The sequence below is a fragment of the Molossus molossus genome, unplaced genomic scaffold (assembly GCF_014108415.1).
Source record: "Molossus molossus isolate mMolMol1 unplaced genomic scaffold, mMolMol1.p scaffold_m16_p_4, whole genome shotgun sequence".
Taxonomy (NCBI): domain Eukaryota; kingdom Metazoa; phylum Chordata; class Mammalia; order Chiroptera; family Molossidae; genus Molossus; species Molossus molossus.
In genome coordinates this window covers 15065776-15082861 of record NW_023425377.1, presented here as the reverse complement: position 1 = coordinate 15082861, position 17086 = coordinate 15065776, and the positions used below count along the sequence as shown (strand labels likewise).

At 39.0% G+C, this 17086-nt stretch overlaps 2 protein-coding genes across 9 annotated transcripts in view; one reads left to right on the top strand and one right to left on the bottom strand.

Moving 5' to 3' along the window:
• Positions 1-3804, top strand: part of TTC1 (tetratricopeptide repeat domain 1) — a 47059-nt gene extending 43255 nt beyond the window's left edge. The window contains exons 9-10 of one of the 3 annotated variants that reach the window (XR_004962008.1): positions 170-318; positions 3578-3804. The gene's annotated coding sequence lies outside the window, so the exon portion shown is untranslated. The remainder of the gene's footprint in view (positions 1-169; positions 319-3577) is intronic. The other 2 variants (XM_036281668.1, XM_036281667.1) reach the window with 2 other exon arrangements.
• Positions 1-17086, bottom strand: part of PWWP2A (PWWP domain containing 2A) — a 43006-nt gene that overhangs the window by 4747 nt on the left and 21173 nt on the right. The window contains exons 3-4 of one of the 6 annotated variants that reach the window (XR_004962007.1): positions 9089-9208; positions 6569-6767 (exon numbers count right to left, since the gene is read on the bottom strand). Coding sequence is in view for 3 of the 6 variants with exons in the window: in XM_036281661.1 (XP_036137554.1) it covers positions 6754-6767; positions 9089-9208 (134 nt within the window). In the remaining 3 variants the exon portion in view is untranslated. Of the gene's footprint in view, positions 1-5746; positions 6768-9088; positions 9209-12963; positions 13067-17086 lie in introns of those variants that run through there. The other 5 variants (XM_036281661.1, XM_036281662.1, XM_036281663.1 and 2 more) reach the window with 5 other exon arrangements.

The following is a 17086-nucleotide window of genomic DNA, read 5'->3' as shown; positions in this document are numbered from 1 at the left end:
CAAGCTATGATTTAATCCTAGTCTTAAATCCCAACCTCTTTTTCTAAGAACTGACTTTCTGTACATGTTTCCCTTCTGTCACAAGCAACTGGCTTTTTTCTATCCTCTTGCTCTATGACACACACCCCTCCCCAATATCCTATGGCCTTACACGTTATTATGCTTATAGGAATAGAGAATATTACACCAGGCGGAGATGTGGAGGCTGGGGAGTGGCCGAACCTACTAATTAATGACCTGAACGTGGCAACCCTGGGCCCACATCCGAGCTTCAGTAAAATGACAAGACTCACACTTTGGACCTTCAGAGTTGCTCAGGTATTGTCGAAGTCACAAATGTTTGTTTAATCCATAAATGACAAGCATTTCTGACAGTACTTTGTGTAGCTGAAGGTAAGGAACCACCCTTGGAAATGTTGCTAGGCCTGGTGGTTATTTCTGGCGCTCCTTGGGTCTCTGGGCTGACCTCTAGACCATTGCTGAAATACACTTCAGTCTTCAAGCCAGAATCCAGATTCGGGAGGAGCAGACATAGGGACTTTTTGGATGCATTTTACTGTTAGAATAGATTCCTGGGATGGGGAGCAGGCAGTAGGTGTTAAATGTAACCCTGACTGAAGATGTATTGGTAGGAGTTGTGTGTCTGATCCCCAGAGCTAAGTACAATCAAGGAAAGTCTAGAACTGCAGCATCACACAGGTGCAGCCTGTGAGCCCACAGGCAAGGTAGTGATCACTTCCCTTTCACCTCCTACCTCATCCCTCCCTTCTCAAATTCTCCTTGGCACACAGCCCCACCTTAGAAAATTCTCCTTGGAGCAATTTCAGTGAGATAACATCCCTTTCAGCCTGTCCCTCTGCACAGCAATAGTCACAGGCATAGTCTTTTCATCACCTGGATACTTTAAACAAGGATATTCGTGCACATTCTACCAGAAGTGGCTGGAAAGTTCCTTCAGGGAAATGCACAATTAAAAGCTGTACAGAAGAGGGGGGTGATCATTTCTGGTCCCTGTGTTGTGTGTGAGCTGCCGAGCCCACACTAGACCGGGAATGAGAAATGGATTACTTGCTACCAGTCCGCCCAAGAGGTGTGGCTAAAATAACTGTATAGAATATCAGAACAACTGCTCACAACCCTTGGGGGGTTTTGGGGGGCAGGCAATCAAAGAAACTAGTCATAAAATCAGTTTGTGAAAACTGATGAGGCCACTCTCATATTTCAAAGCATCAGAAATTCTAATCTTCCTGGCTATGCATTGTAATTGTTGGAACTAGTGATGGGTACGTAGGGTTTGTTATACTGCTGTACCTCTAGAAAGGTTTGAGATATTCTACAACAAAAATACTTTCTTCTAATGTTGCAGCCTTCTGCCAGCTAGGAATAGGCTCCATCACACAAGTGTGAAGTTGTCAGCCAAAACAGGACTCCCTACCTCCTTTTTCCTTTCGCTTGGGGAACTGGGGCTCACATTTTCCCCTTAGCTGAAGCAGGGCTTGCTGCCCCACTGTCAAGAAAGCCCACAGCTAACACTCTGTGGCCGTGACTCAGTGGCCTGCCAAAAAATATGGCCTACCTAGATGGGAGCGCCTGTCAGCTACTGGGCTGCCTAGCTCAGGTATCATGGCAGATGTTAAGGGAACCTACCCAAAGGCTAATCAGGAAACTTAGTTCAGATGGGAGGTGCTAGATCTGAAGGTACAATTCCCTCTGTGGGGTTGGTTCCCTGCCAGACTGATGTGTATATCAAACACCCCATCTGGACTCAGCCAGGCAGCTGCCTCGGCACACATGTGCCCCTCAACTCCCCAAATGTTAGAAAGTCAGAAGTCTACAAATGTAAAAGTCTTCAAGCAAAGACAGAAGTCCTCATGGAGGCCAGGGAATGGAGTGATGTGGGAGAACTGTGTGCATTTGAAAGGATGTATGCTTTGGTGGGCTCTTCATGGTACTTGGTCTCAAGTACACAAGACTGTTTTATTTTTTTATTTTTATTTTTTTATCCTCACCTGAGGACATTTTTCCATTTTTGTACAGATAGAGTAGGAGGGGGAGAGAGGAAGAGAGAGAGAGAAACATCGACGTGAAAGGGACACATCGAGTGGCTGCCACCCGCACAACCAACCAGGGCCGGGGACAAACTGCAACCGAGGTACGTGCCCTTAGCGGGAACAGAACCCGGGTCTCTCCAGACCGCAGGCCGACGCTCTAACCGCTGAGCCAAACTGGCCAGGGCCACAAGACTGTTTTATAGGGACGGTTTGATAGCCTCAAAATAGAATATGCTATTTGCAGCTTTGCCTCATGAAGTCAACTGGAAGGAAAGGTCTGGTAACTTCCTAAGGCTGTGTAGCACTTGGATTGGATTCTGCCATTTGGCAGAGTTGGCATCAGAGGCTGGAGTTACAGCTTGTGCTACAAAAGCTTTTCCAGCCCATCATCTTATACAGATGTTAAAGCAGCTGTGTTGGAACATGTGAGGAATTGACCCCGTCACTGTCTTCTATAAGGGGTTCTGTGTCTTACTGAAGCCCAGGCTGTGCCACATCAGGCCCCCTCTACCTCTTCACGTTGCTAATGTAGTTCACCTTCTTTAGAGTACAGGTAGGTTTCTGCTTAGACTCAGGACCCACGGGAGTTAGGAGCTGAACTTGAGAAAGAATTCAGAAACAAAAGATTATAGGATTATTTCACTCAGGGAAAATTCCCTGGTCTCCATGCTTTGGGTTTTGGCTAAATCGGAAATGAAGAGCTTGTTGAGCCAGACACTTTCCCACACCTCATTTTGGCCACTGCATGGTTCCTCTGTCAGGAAGATTGCTGATAGAACTAATATTAGAACCCATGGGGATCTCTTCTAGGCATTTCAGATAATGAGCTTGGACTAGAGAAGCATCTTCCTCCTAATACTACCAACTCACTTTCCTTCCTTCATGTCGGAAGCTTCTCGTGTGCCCCACAAGGGAATGATGAAAGGGCTAACCCCAGAAGTATGCTTAACTCTTAAGAACAATGACCTAGCCACTGTTTGACCTGCTCCTCCATCTTCTGGGATAGTAGTGCTGAGTTGTATCTTCCTTCATCCCGGGTTCGTTACCTACCTTCTTAATATCTAAGCAAAGGAGTTGTTAGGCCATGAAATTTCATTGTGAATAAGCAGAGATTTGGCAAGACACTCATCGCTAGAGAAAAATATGCTTAAAAACACAGTATGCTCTATTCAGGGCACTGAGGGAGGCATCATTACTTGAAAGAGAGAAATGAGCTATCAGGTATAAAAGCAGTAAAATAGCTTCTAACTACATGCATATTTGCAGTGACATAACCCACATGACCAGGGAGGTGCTGGTACCATCCATGTGTGATTCCAAACTTACGTTCTTATCTGAAGACAGCACCAAAAAGATCCTAAGTGTATCCATGAGTTTCATCACTCATCCCCTTGTAGGAGGAACCGTGTCTATAAACATACTGGCATAGGTACACCATCAGGTGTGGTACCATGGAATAAGGGAGGGGGGATCTCATCTAGGCATTTCAGATAATGAGCTTGTTTACCTTCCCTGGTTCTCTCTAGCTCCCTTATCGTTAGTGGAAACCTGAGGAAGAAAAGATATTGCCAGATTCCAGTGGCCTCCTTTCTATACTCATTTAGATAAGCTGAAATGGGAGAATGTTTGCAATTAAAGACTCCATGTATATCTGGAAAAACTGGCAGCCTTCCAAAGGATCACTTTACACAAATGGAAAAAAAAAAGACTGACCTAAGTTTTTGGGTCAGTGCTGAAAAACCTCAACTATCTGGTAAGTTTTAAGAGGCTAATTTTTTCCTAACAACTGAGTGTTTCTGGTCAAGCCCTTGACCTCACTTTCACATTGATTGTGCTGGGCTTTTAAAGAAGCAACCAGTTATCCATAAGGGAAGGACTCCTTAAACAAACAAAAAACCCACCAGTAGATATTTGTTCAATCACACCCAACTCTGAAGGGTAAGTTATTTCCATCAGAAAACAAATGTTTGTGCACAGGGTCCTAATGGTTCACATGCTTCCAGCCTTAGACATAAAGAAGTCCCATCAAACGTCCCAGTGATTAAGAACCTACAGTTTGCCCTGGTCAATTTGGCTCAGCGGTTGGAGCATCGGCCTACGGTACAGAGAGACCCGGGTTCGGTTCCTGCTAAAGGCGTGTACCTCAGTTGCAGTTTGTCCCCGGCCCTGGATGGGTCGTGAGGATGGTGACCACTAGATGTATCCCTTTCACGTCGATGTTCCTCCCACTCTATCTGGACAAAAAAATGGACCGGTGTCCTCGGATGAGGATAAAAAAAAAAAGAAAGAACCTACAGTTCTCTTAAGGGAGCACTACTACTTAAAACAGCTCCCTAAAGGATAACTAGTGGTTGGGTTTTAATAGTTAATAACCTTTAAAACCTAACTCCTAAAAAGTAAACAGTTTTTAAATAAAATTTTAAAAATATCAAGACTTTATTAGATAAAAGTTACACAACATTCTTTTAACATTTATGTCTCAGCATACTTTAGATGAGAAACAATTTTGTCATTCAAGTCTACAAAATGAAATAGGCTTCTGAAGATTTGAAATACAGACAAAGGTAGCATGAAGCAAAGCTTAAATATTAAGCAACTAAAGCAATGACAGTGAAATAGCAACATGGTATATCTAGATTTTAAATACCACCAAGTTCCTTTTTTTTTTTTTCCATGAAAATCTGGTTTGTAACAAAAGACCTTTAGAGAATTTGTCATGAGAAAAAGATACTTAAAACCTCCTCTCTCTCCATTCTTTTACCTTTATATTATTCCTTGGTCATTTCCACCACTCTGCACAAATAATGCTAAAGGTTAATTAAAAGTCTTAATTATACAACCCCCCCATGGCTTGGGAGTTGTCTGGTTCTTGAAGGGACCCTGAAAGGTACTGCTGGTGTTAATACAGCTAAAGGACAGGATGGACAGAGTTGGGTGCCACTGAGACATGTTACCTTCAGACTCCCTGCTGGCATAGTTCCTGAGCTGACTTTTTCAGATTTCATCACATGTATAATGACTTCATGATACTTTAGAATGCAATCAAAACTTTTAATTACGTACAGTGTAATTAGAATTTGCATTAAACTCACAGAAGCAAGACTGCCTACCTTTTCTTCTGGATTTGTAAAACAAATCCTTAGTCAGGTATATTAAAAGTTCTAAAACGCTCACCCAGAACCTTTTACTAATCCTGAGTGGGGAGCAATTCCAAATTTATACAGTGAGATTATGGAAAGTTTGAACACTTAAGCCAAATGCTCAGTTATCTGTTATGTAGCTTCAAATGAATTCTTTTTGGCATTTTTTTTTTCCTTTTTTTGTAATATCTTTCTGGTTTAAAAAATAAATCAGTATTGCCACTAAAAAACTTCAGTTTTATTATTATTAAAAGTACGGCACCATTAAATATAAAATGCCTTAAAAACGTAGTATTAAGCCTGGCTGGTGTGATTAAGTGGTTGAGCATCGATCGACCCATGCACCAGAAGGTCACCAGTTCAATTCCCAGTCAGGGCACATGCCCAGGTTGTGGGCCAAATCCCCAGTGGGGGGCATGCAGGAGGCGGCCAGTCAATGTTCTCTCTCCCTATAAGAATCAATAAAAAGAAAAAAAGAAAAATTAAGGTTTATTTTTATAATATGTATTTTCCAAAGATAAGAAAAACATTACAGTATCCATTAAAAACAATTCATGTTCTATTCATGAAACGCTTGACACCATCTTTATGGGTCTGTTCCCCAGGGGCAAGTCCCACCTGGCACCTATAAGAATTTCTTGCGCTGAGATGAGAAGGAGGGGCTCCCTGTGGAGAGAGGGCCTCATCAGAATTCAGATTTGTCTCCTTTTCAGACCTAGAACTATAGGAATAAAAGGCTTTTCCAGCTCAGTGGATTTAAGAACTAGCTCTCAGAGCAGACCTTTTCACTCTGAGAGCAACACTAGCATACTACTCTGACTCAGAATTTAAAAGTTAAGAATGTTTTTATGAAAATGTGCACAAAATGTTAAATACTGGTGGCAAATAAATACATCTTAAAATGTTCTAACAAGCAAACATATTCAAGGTAATACAACCCTGCTTTATCAAAGAAAGAAAAGGTCCAAATTTTGGGGGTGGGCTGGGGTACCGTGCCATCCTTTTAGTGTGAGGTTAAATCTTTTCTATCATTTCTGCCAGCATCCTGCAGGGAGACATTGGCCTCAGCAAGTATGACTACTGCAGTTTCATAGGCGAGTCATTTTAGAAATACCTGTGCTCATATCTGAACTGAGTAATATAAACCTTGGAGAAAGCACAAAGTTTTAGTATGAAAGATAATTCAACATTTCTGCCATCATCCCATGCCTTTAAGCCTGTGCTGATAACTTCACAATCAAAAGAAGTTCCTGTCAGTGATTCTCTGTACACAAATTCAGATGAATTCTTTGTGTGCATATTTCACATCACTTTTCTCCTCATCTCATGCATAATTTATTGCAATAGTATATATTTTAGAAAATATTCCCCTAATACCTTTTCTTCGGTTTAATATAGCACAATTTGCAGGTGCCTCTTTAGAGACTGTTGGTTTTAACCGCTGCCTGAACATTTACTTCTTAATGCAGCTTTAAAAATCTGAGTCTCCAATTTTCATTCAATCCTGGTGCTCTGGTGTTCTCTGTGACATTGTGGTACAGGTCCATGAAACCAGCAGCCTGCTAATGTCTTTGTGCTGAAATATAGTAAAGAAAAGGAAGAAAATGCAGTTAAGCACAAGTAATTATATGAGAAAAGTGATGTCCTTGTGTAAATTAAGACCTATATAGATTGTGGGATCACACTGATTTTTTTCTTTTAAATCAGTTAAACTTGACCTTTTTTTTTTTTTTTTTTTTTGAGAAAACAACTTACTGCCACTCTAAACCAGCAGAAGCACTCATGTTATTTCTGAAGTATATCTGGACCAATTCCAACACAAAGAAAATGGTTGTCATCTTCAGGTAATCAGTCTGCACTTGATTATTTCTAAAGAAAGGGAATTTTAGCTTTGTTCTTTATACTGCCATTTCACAGGTTACAATACTAAGCTTTGTGAGTCAGCTTAGCTGCTGTGGACTGCTGTGAGGTTTCAGCAGCTTCCCTTTAGCACAGGCTACCTATAGGCTAAAGAAGCAAATTTAAATACAAAATCTGGCTATGTAAAAATTAGCTGCAGATCACACTGTCTACACATGTGCAAAGAGCAAAAAAGGACGGTGCCTCCCCAGAGTAGACACAGCACATCAGAAGGCATCAAAAGTACTGTTTTGACCTGGAAGACAACTTACACACACTGGGTAAACTGACCAGTCTCCCCTGTTACATCAGCAAACATCAGCAGAGGGACTCTGAGCAGAACATTTAGAAATGATAAGGCTTATACAAATCCCTGAAAAGGAGCATGACCAGAATGCCTAACATTCCAACTTCCCTTTAATATCAAGTTGTTAGAACCCCATCGAAATCCTCTACAGTCCCTGGAAACTCAAGTATCAGTAAGAGTTTGACTTTCAAAAGAGGTGATCCGTGGAGAGAAAAATTAGTTTTTTTGTCAAATTTATTTTTAAACCAATGACATAGTATTTTCAGTAGAATAACAGACAAATACAGAATGCAAAAAGAAAAAACCATCTCCCATCCTTCCCAATATTGAACTTCCAAACATTTCATAGTAGGCGTCTTTCCCATTCTTAACTAGAACTCTTTGTTATCTTCCAGCTGCTTTCCTGCTTCATTCACTTACTGGATCAAGGCCTATAAATAAAGTTCACAGGGTATTCTGTCACATTTCTTCTTGAGCAATGAAAAATTACTCTAGCCATAAAGACAGCACACATCAGAGTGGAATGTGAGTGTAGTCCTTGCTTCTGAAGAACCACAAAGACTAACACTTAAGATTTCACAAATTCAGCTAAGAAAAGTTTTTATTTTCTAAAACTAAGATATTATACTAATAAATTTAGAATCAGAACTTTGGTATAAATATCCACATTTATAAATTTAAGGAGAAAAAATAGTAACTAGCCAATCCCATGTACATCTCCATTTCCTTCTATTTATGATTGTCATTTTGGCTTCAACCTGAGTGAGGCCTATTCAAGGTGAAGGACTGAAGCAGATCTCACTATTCATGAGAGGTGTGGAAAACTAAAGACGCTATTCCCTCAAGATCACTGTAAGGGTAGCTGCCACCCCTCTACAAGTAAGAGTCCAAAATATCCCTGCCTCAACCTCTGATCCAAAATGCGCCATTCTGACCCATCTTACAAATTACAGCTCATGCCACGGTACAGACCACTTACAGCTCTTCACTAGCTGCAAACACCAGAGGGTTAAATAGCCTTAATTCAGGGAAACAAACAAATAAAAAGATCAAATTCAAAAGCAACACAAACAGAATCCCTAAACCATTTCCTCCTGTAGAAGAGCCCAAAAAAGAAACCTTTTAGGCAGTGTCCAAGGAGGTTTTCATAAATGTGCTTAAATAGATTACCACTACAATTCCACATTCTTGCTATCCTCTGAGCTTTATAAATAACATTGGTTCTGAGGTTAATTCACTAAGAATATATATGAACATATATATCCTTACATATATATTAAGAAGAAATGACTAAGAAGTTCAAGTAATGAATATAAAAGGGACAAAGAAAGTGAGATAGCGAACAGATAAAGAAATCTAGTATTTGACTATCCAGGGAGGCTCAGTGACTATTTGATATAATTCTACAATCTGACACCCAACTTCTACCACCATAGGAAATATTCCTCTCCATTCATCAAAGCTCGAAGGAGGCTGGCTGTACTTTTTTAGCACAGCAGGTAATATCAAATGAAAAGTTATTTTCACTCATTAAAACGGTCACCTACATGAGGAATTCACAGCTACCAATGAAAACTAGGGGAAAAAACCACTAATGAATTATTTTACATCTAGCCTAATCTGCTTTGGAAATGATCAAGTGATGACATGGTGCCCTCTTCACTTTGTGGCAGGGCTTAACACAGACAGACCTGCCCGTTTCACTGTTAACTTCAATGCTCCCAGTCTGAATCCACAGTGGTCTGTCAGACACTGTAAGGGAGCAGCAGGATTCGTCACTGTCTGATGTAATAGCTGCCATTTGTTGAGACCTATGGTAGAAAAAACCAAGTTAACAAAAGTAGAGAAGTCATTCGAGTTCTTTTAATCCATTTTACAAAAAAAATTTAAAAATAAGACCAAAATTCAGTTGAATTTTCATAATGAATTTATTCTACATAACTCTGGCTTCACAAAATGTGAAGCTTTGATTCTAAACTAAGGAAAAGAGCCTCGAGGTGTGTACACACCAGCTTTGGCCAGGAGAGGGCACTCTCCAGCCCAAATCAATTCAGCAGCAAAATGCCTTCAGGCACAACGAAGATGTGGCCTCCAGAGCTAACTGGCATTTAATGTTCCCGACCAAAAAGAAAAAAGTTTACTAACCTAGTATTAGAATAGTACTGATCTTAGTATTCAATAAGGGTTGAAGTCACCATCCCTATCGCATTACATTAATGCAACCCTGTTTTGCAGAGTGACCAAAAACATGAATCCCTTTCTCCTCTAATGCCAATGACCACCTGTGCATACTATTCAGGATCTGAGTTACCGCATAAGTTAATATCTGCTGGAAACAAGTTTGACTCAATAAGCTTTCTCACTTAGGCATTCAGAACAGACTTCAAATACTAAGCATAATTCAAAAGAAAGACTCAGGCTTTTTTTTTTTTTTTACTTTATTGATTTTAGAGAGAGGGAAAGACACACCAATGACAGAGAACATCGATTGGCTGCCTCCTGCATGCCCCCACTGGGGATCAGGCCCACAACGGCCCACAACCTGGGCATGTGCCCTGACCAGGAATTGAACTGGCGACATCTTGATGCATGGGTTGGCACTCAACTAGTGAGCTACACCAGCGGGGCCAGGACTTATTTTTTTAACATATTTGCTAGTCTGCTTAATTTCCTATTTTAAGTATAAATAAGTAGTTCATCTATCACATCACTGTAGTTAACTCAGCAGTCATTGAATTAGAGAATGTTTGGGCCTTGTAATAATTAAATACTAAGTTAGAAATAGTAACATAATGAAAACTTTTTAAAAGACTTTTCTGACATTGAAAAGGTCAAATTTTGTACACCTGATCTATAAACATAATTTCGAATTTTAACCGAGAACAATTTCCTTAAATGAGGCTTAACACTGAGGTTATTAACCCTTTTGTTCAAGGAAAATATATACACTGCTATAACCCAACAGCAATCACACCATGAAAAGGAATGTGAATGCACAAGAAAAATTTATCTTTTAAACCTCTCCATTCATAAGTAAAAACTGTTAGGCTTCAACAATCATTCTAGTTTTAATTCTAGGCAAAAGGAGTCAAGAAGCTGCAACTTCCCCTGTGCATTGCTCCCTTCCTGTCCCCCGTCCACAGAGCCTGGTTCATGAGTCTTGTGCTAATGTTGAAGAAGTTTCCCCTCCCTCAATGTCTTTGGGATCTCACGGTTTTTCCTTAGAAATTGACCACACCTACAGGATCCATTAGGAAAACCTAGGGAGCCTTGATGGTAACACAGTAAAAATGGAGGGACATCCTCATGAAAGCAATTTCATTGGAACTACTTGTTCTGTCCATTAAGACAAAGCATGTGGCAGCTATTCCTGGGAGGCAGCAGAGATATAAAAGGACAAGTCAGAGCAGGGTAAATAAACACTGTCTCCCTTTTAGAGTGCATGAAAGAAGGAAGTAGAGGAGGTCACGCTCTTAAGAGCAAAGCCCTGGATGAAGAACTAAAGAATCATTATACACATGTACCTATCATCTTGCTGAACACTCAACATAAATTTTTTCTTAATACAGTGTAGTATGCTGCAACATGAACACGCAGGAAAAAGGATCAACACAATAGACATACTGGCTTCTAGCTTCAGTACAATTTTTCTAACCAGTTATTTTCCCAGGGTTTTAGACAAACTGTGCATAGTACTTCCCAGCTTACCAGGAGTCCACACCTAGATGTGCTACTCCTAGCCAGATTCCCTGCTAAAAGCTAAATTGTGAAGAAAAGTCACAGGTTTGTAATCAACAGCATCTCAAAAATGAGCCTTGAGTAAAAACGACTACCCTCTGGAAAATGTGTCCACGACGCACACAGATCAAGGCCTTGGAATGTGAAGTATTTCCCTCCTAGAAAGGGGAAACAGTCTCCTACTCAGTCATACCAATAGCAATAAAAATAAAAAGGAAATGTTGAAATCAACGTCCACTTTTTCACCATTCGGCAAAATATGATTAAAATAATAAAACACCAGGACCCTAGGGGAACACAGCATCTGTGCAAACCAGCTAGTTTACCAAGAGCTGACAAGTAGCTCTGTGGTTCTAATACCTTTGGAAAGCTCTCCTGGAGGACCTCTACTGCACTAAGCCCCACCAGCTCACACTTATGCCTGAAATGATGTGGGTGGGATGTGCCGGGATTCTGAAATGGTGATTGGTCATTAGTACGTCAGTGTCTGAACAAGAATCACTCTTCCTCATTCACAATCGGACTGTCACTCTGCTTTGTCAGGCCCTGTGCTTGGCATAAGGGAGAATAGAAATCAGCGACTAATAGACTCCTGGGATTTATGCAATACATAAATGAATGGGGCAAGTGTTGAAATGTTAATGCACTTCTCCCTTCATCAGTTTCCATGACCTCCAACCCAGCTGCCCTCCACATGCCTGCTGGAAATAAGTCATACCTACTTACAGATATTTATGGAGGACCATGCTATTCTTATAATTTTCACATGTTGCTATAACTTTTCATTTATGCTGAGTATGTTGCAGAAGGATAATCTCAAAAGCTACCTGAACAAAATTTCTATGCCATGCACAAAGTGGTGGTTGTGGTAATGATAGCAGGTATTTATATAGGTCTTCTGCCAGGCAGCTTATTGCTATAATGAGGAATTACCTTATGAGGAAGTACTATTATTTTCCCTATTTCACAGACAATGACATTGAGTAACCTGCCTAAAATCACACAGCTTGTGACAGACCCAAGTCAGCCTTTGAATTCAGGAAATCTGGCTCAAAAGCCTGTACTTTCAACTGTGTGCCGGAAAAGTGGATGAGATTGACTTCGCTCAATAAAAGCCCGATAACAAGCACTACTGGTGCCACAATGTTAATGAACACTCACCTGCATCAGTTGAGTTATATGCTCATAATCATCCATGTCTATCTTTAATACTCAACAGGAGGACCCTCACATTGCTACAATATATTCTCCCCAAGCAAGCAACAAATTATTTTATATTTTATGAGGAAAGGGGGTTGGAATGGGGGGAATTGTTCCTTCTGGGCTTTTTCAACAGCGTTTAGGTGAATCTTTGTGTTGGAGAGAACTGAGTGACACAGAACAGTACCAAATTATCTTACATATATCTTAAAAGCCCTTTCTAGAACTTGATATGCATTATAATTACAAGTTTTTTAGTTTGTGAGGAAAGGAAAAATGTGATAACAGCCTAATACTTTAGCTATGGAATATCTGGTTTTCCTTCTAAATACTGACTATTGGAGAGAAAAAAAATTTAAGAAGTTTTAAATCATGATTTCTGGTTAACACTCAGATTTCTAAGGTAATAAAAAGAGGTCAATTATCACATTCTTATGATACAAGGAAACAAAAAAATAATTCATGTTAAAATCAAGTTTTTAAGACCAGGTATTTTTAAACTGGCTTGTTTTCAACATCAGAGTTTTAAGAAATTGTTTTACAAACAAGTATCCAACAGAGGAAGGCCTGTAAGTTAGACAACGTCTAACATCTCATTCATTCAGGTGAAAATGAGAACTTGACTCACGAATTCAGTATTGATAAATCCTGATAATTTTGAGTCTACAGTTTCTTCTTTTCCTTCACACCTCCCCGCAACCAATCTTTAATTAGTGCCAAAATATAAGAATCTATAAGAAAAAATTCAAGTTTGGCCATTAGTTTTTTTTTTTCACAGATTAAATGCATTAAAATTTTATTCAATTCATCCCAAGATGGATTTAAAGATACAGTATAAAAATTCGTATTTCCTACCAAATGTGGTAGCTGGAATGATCTTAGAATTGCATTTTCATAGTTCTCTACATATGTCAAGGCATATTTGTTTTCCATAAGCTGTAGTGACATAAAAAATGTAAAGTACACAAATTTGAAAATATGGGAAAAGTGTGATGGATGAATGTAAATAATTCAAGTTTGGAAACTAATTAATTTTATAACAAATAATTTAAACAGTTTCCATATTCATAATTTTATCCAAAACAATTGTTTTTGTTACTGAGAGGGGATGGTTTTAACCTAAAACCTACTCTTAAGAGTATGTAATGGGGTAAATGCAGTCACACTAATTCACCTAAAAATTTTACCAAGAGGTAGTTCCAGTCTTTAAAAGTAGGAGCACAGCCCTGGCCGGTTTGGCTCAGCGGTTAGAGCGTCGGCCTGCGGTCCAGAGAGACCCGGGTTCGGTTCCCGCTAAGAGCGCGTACCTCGGTTGCAGTTTGTCCCCGGCCCTGGTTGGTTGTGCGGGTGGCAGCCACTCGATGTGTTCCTTTCACGTTGATGTTTCTCTCTCTCTCTCTGTTCCTCTCTCTCCCTCCCACTCTACCTGAACAAAAGTGAGGATAAAAAAAAAAATAAAAGTAGGAGCACAGTTAGCCCTGTGCAAGATTACAGGTTGATTAGGAAGGAATCTTAGAAACCATGTCCCAGTCAGTGTTTAACCAAGAAAACACTCCTGTGACTTAATTTCCAAACACCTTCTAGAATAACATCCCAAATTTAAAAGGTTTCTAGCAAAAAAACAAATTACAGATGGATAGTAGTGATGGTTAGGCATATTTAACAACAACAAAACAAAAAACACAATTACAGTGCTCTGTTAATATGACTAACAGAAAATTTCTACCTAAAATCGTAAGGAAAATAAAGGTAAAAAAAAATCGTCTAGCCCTGGCCAGTTTGGCTCAGCGGTTGGAGCATCGGCCTGCGGACCAGAGAGTCCTGGGTTCGGTTCCCGCTAGGGGCACATACCAAAAAAAAAAATCGTCCCTTGAGGAAACATTGGGGGGGGAAAAAAAGAGTTGAATTGTTTCCCTTCTGATCTTTGTCAGCTATCCATGATGAAGACACCAACACATCCTGGAAAATTAAAAATATCAAGCATCTATATCACTGACTTTAAACTTCCTCTTCTTTTATTCCAATAGCATAGCCCAGCCGGTGTGGCTCAGTAGTTGAACGTTGACCCATGCACCAAGAGGTCACTGGTTCAATTTCTGGTCAGGGCACATGCCCAGGTTGTGGGCCCAATCCCCAGTGGGGGGCATGCAGGATGTGGCCAACTGATGTTCTCCCTCATCAATGTTTCTTTCTCTCTCTCCCTTCCTCTCTAAAATCAATAAAGAAAAAAAAATTTTTGAGAAAAAATAGCATAACATAGTAATTGCTACAGCTTTCATTTTTTAATTCTATTCATTTTGTTGAAATATAGTACGTACATACAAACTATACATACAGAATATGAAGAGCCTATTAACTAAGAACTAGGCAAAATTAATACGGCTTAGCTGTTTTATTTTCTCCTACTAATAGGTATTGCACTAGCCTCTTGTTCTTTTTCTGAATTCCCTACTTCAGGCATTTCAACAGCACCAATATTAATTATAATATCCCAAAGCAAACCCTAAATTTGCCCCACTTCGGAAAAGGGTCTTAACTGCCCATGCAAATTCCCTATTGGAGGCCATTACCTGGCCCAAGTCAAAACATTACCAACTATTCTAGAAATTTGCCAGTCTCTTCAAGTACTTAACAAAAGTGAACCAATGCAGCACAACCATAGAAAAACTCACAACTTAAAAGAAAGCTAATTTTAGATTCAAATTATGTATTTCTTAAGGTATTTCCAAATCCCAACTCAGCTATTCTATATAAAGGATGTATGTCAAGGAATATAATGTGTAGTTTTCCTTCCACAAAACCAATATTAAGTACATCCTGCTCAGAGATAGCAACTCAGTATTTTATAAATTAGAAACTCACCCACTAATGTAGATTTTAGTAGCAGTTCCATCTCCTTTGCCTGCAGTCCCTCATATCTATATTCCTGTCTAATCTATTTAGTACTAAAGTTACTATATATAGATCAAAACCCCATCAGGACACACTGTTGAGCTGTGCAAATGGACTTTAGACTACTGAATTCCACTTTACTTCATCTGTTAGGTCTCTGGTTCCACTTCTAAAAATGAGTTAACCAGATATTCTTTCCAAATGAAGTCAGCTTTCTGGCCTATAAATCCTAGAAAACTAAAAGGGAAAAATACACTAAATTTCTGAGAATTTCTAGAAATAAATTCATCTTTGGCTTTTACAGCTCTCATTTCACTTGGTTTTCCCCCTTGCTCAAAATCCTTTGTTTTAGCCACTTTTCTTGGACCACTGGCGACCTGGCCCAAGCCTAGTTTTCTCTGCAAGGGGAAAAATTACCCATGTGGTTATCTCCATACAAGTAAATGCCTCATTTTATCATTTTTAAAAGAAATAAATGTAAAGAAAGGCATACAGTTACCCAATTCTACTCTATCTCCAAACTTATCTAACTGCTTAAGAAATGTCTATCTGAATAAAACATTAACATGCAACTATTGGATTAGTGTTCCTAAGTTCTTTAAAACTTGTTTCCCTATTCAAACTTCAGGTAAAATATGCTTGACTGCTCGTTGATAATGGAGGGGTCACTTGGCATGATTGGAGATTATGCACATTTGTGATTATGCTTCAAACCTTTTCCTCAGAGGTATGGACTACATAAAATTGAGTGTTCTTTTTGTACTCAACAATCATGATTTTCTTCTTTTTCCCTATGGCCTCTGAAATCAATCAAATTTGATTTATGCCACAAAAGTACATTTGCCAAAGCACTTGACCATATTAGCACTATCACTGTCAAAACCATGTTAAGATGAAACTCACCTGGATCGTTACAGGAAGCCTCAGAATTACATCTTAGGTGACATTTTGCTCCCTTGTTTAAATCTGAACCTTAGTCAAACTTTCTAAAATATCTTAACAAGCTCATTAATCTGAAACAAATACTCAGAAAAAAAATTTAAGATACTTCCTTAAAGCCCCTCAATCATGATGCAAACTTCTTTCAACCTGTTATAAAATAATTTTAATAGTTGTTTCTGTTTGCAGGAAAGAATATGTTCTATTCAAGTGAAACATCTTGTTTTTTCAATTGTGTGTTTATTATAATCAAAAAGCATTGACTGAGTTCCCCAGAAGAAATTCTACTTTCTTTTGCAGAAATCAGTACATAAATCATAGAAGTCCATAATCTTAAGGAAGCTGACAGACTATTGATTGTAAACCCATTAATCTCTTCATTATTAATTCCATAAACTGAGGCATTTAAAATTGGATTACTTAAATGTCAAATTGCCATAGTATCAAATTTAAAAGTTAAACACAAAAGTATGAAAGCAACTTAATCTTGGGATAAACATGCCTTCATAGGCAATCTGATATTTTTCGCTAACAATATAAAGCTAAAAATGGAAAATAAGAAATTAGTCTTAGGGACACATGGACCATGTAGAAAAACAATGAGCTAAGTTACCAGCCCCAAAAGCAATGATACCTGAGGCAGAGGACCAAGGAGAAGAGACTGGTTATAATTACCCAAATATTAAAAAATGAAGCATGTGATGAGATAGTAAGGCTAGAAATGAAAAAATTAAAACCCATACATTTATAAGAAACTGGCAGAAGGGTCTCAAATCTAGAAGCATATTAGACCTCTATACTACAAATCCTCATTTTAAGAATATTTATGCTCAGATATATTCTCTGATAAGGTAAATAAGGAAGTAAGTTTGATTTTTCACCTCCTCTATACAGTTACAAAGAATAATTTTCTACCATCT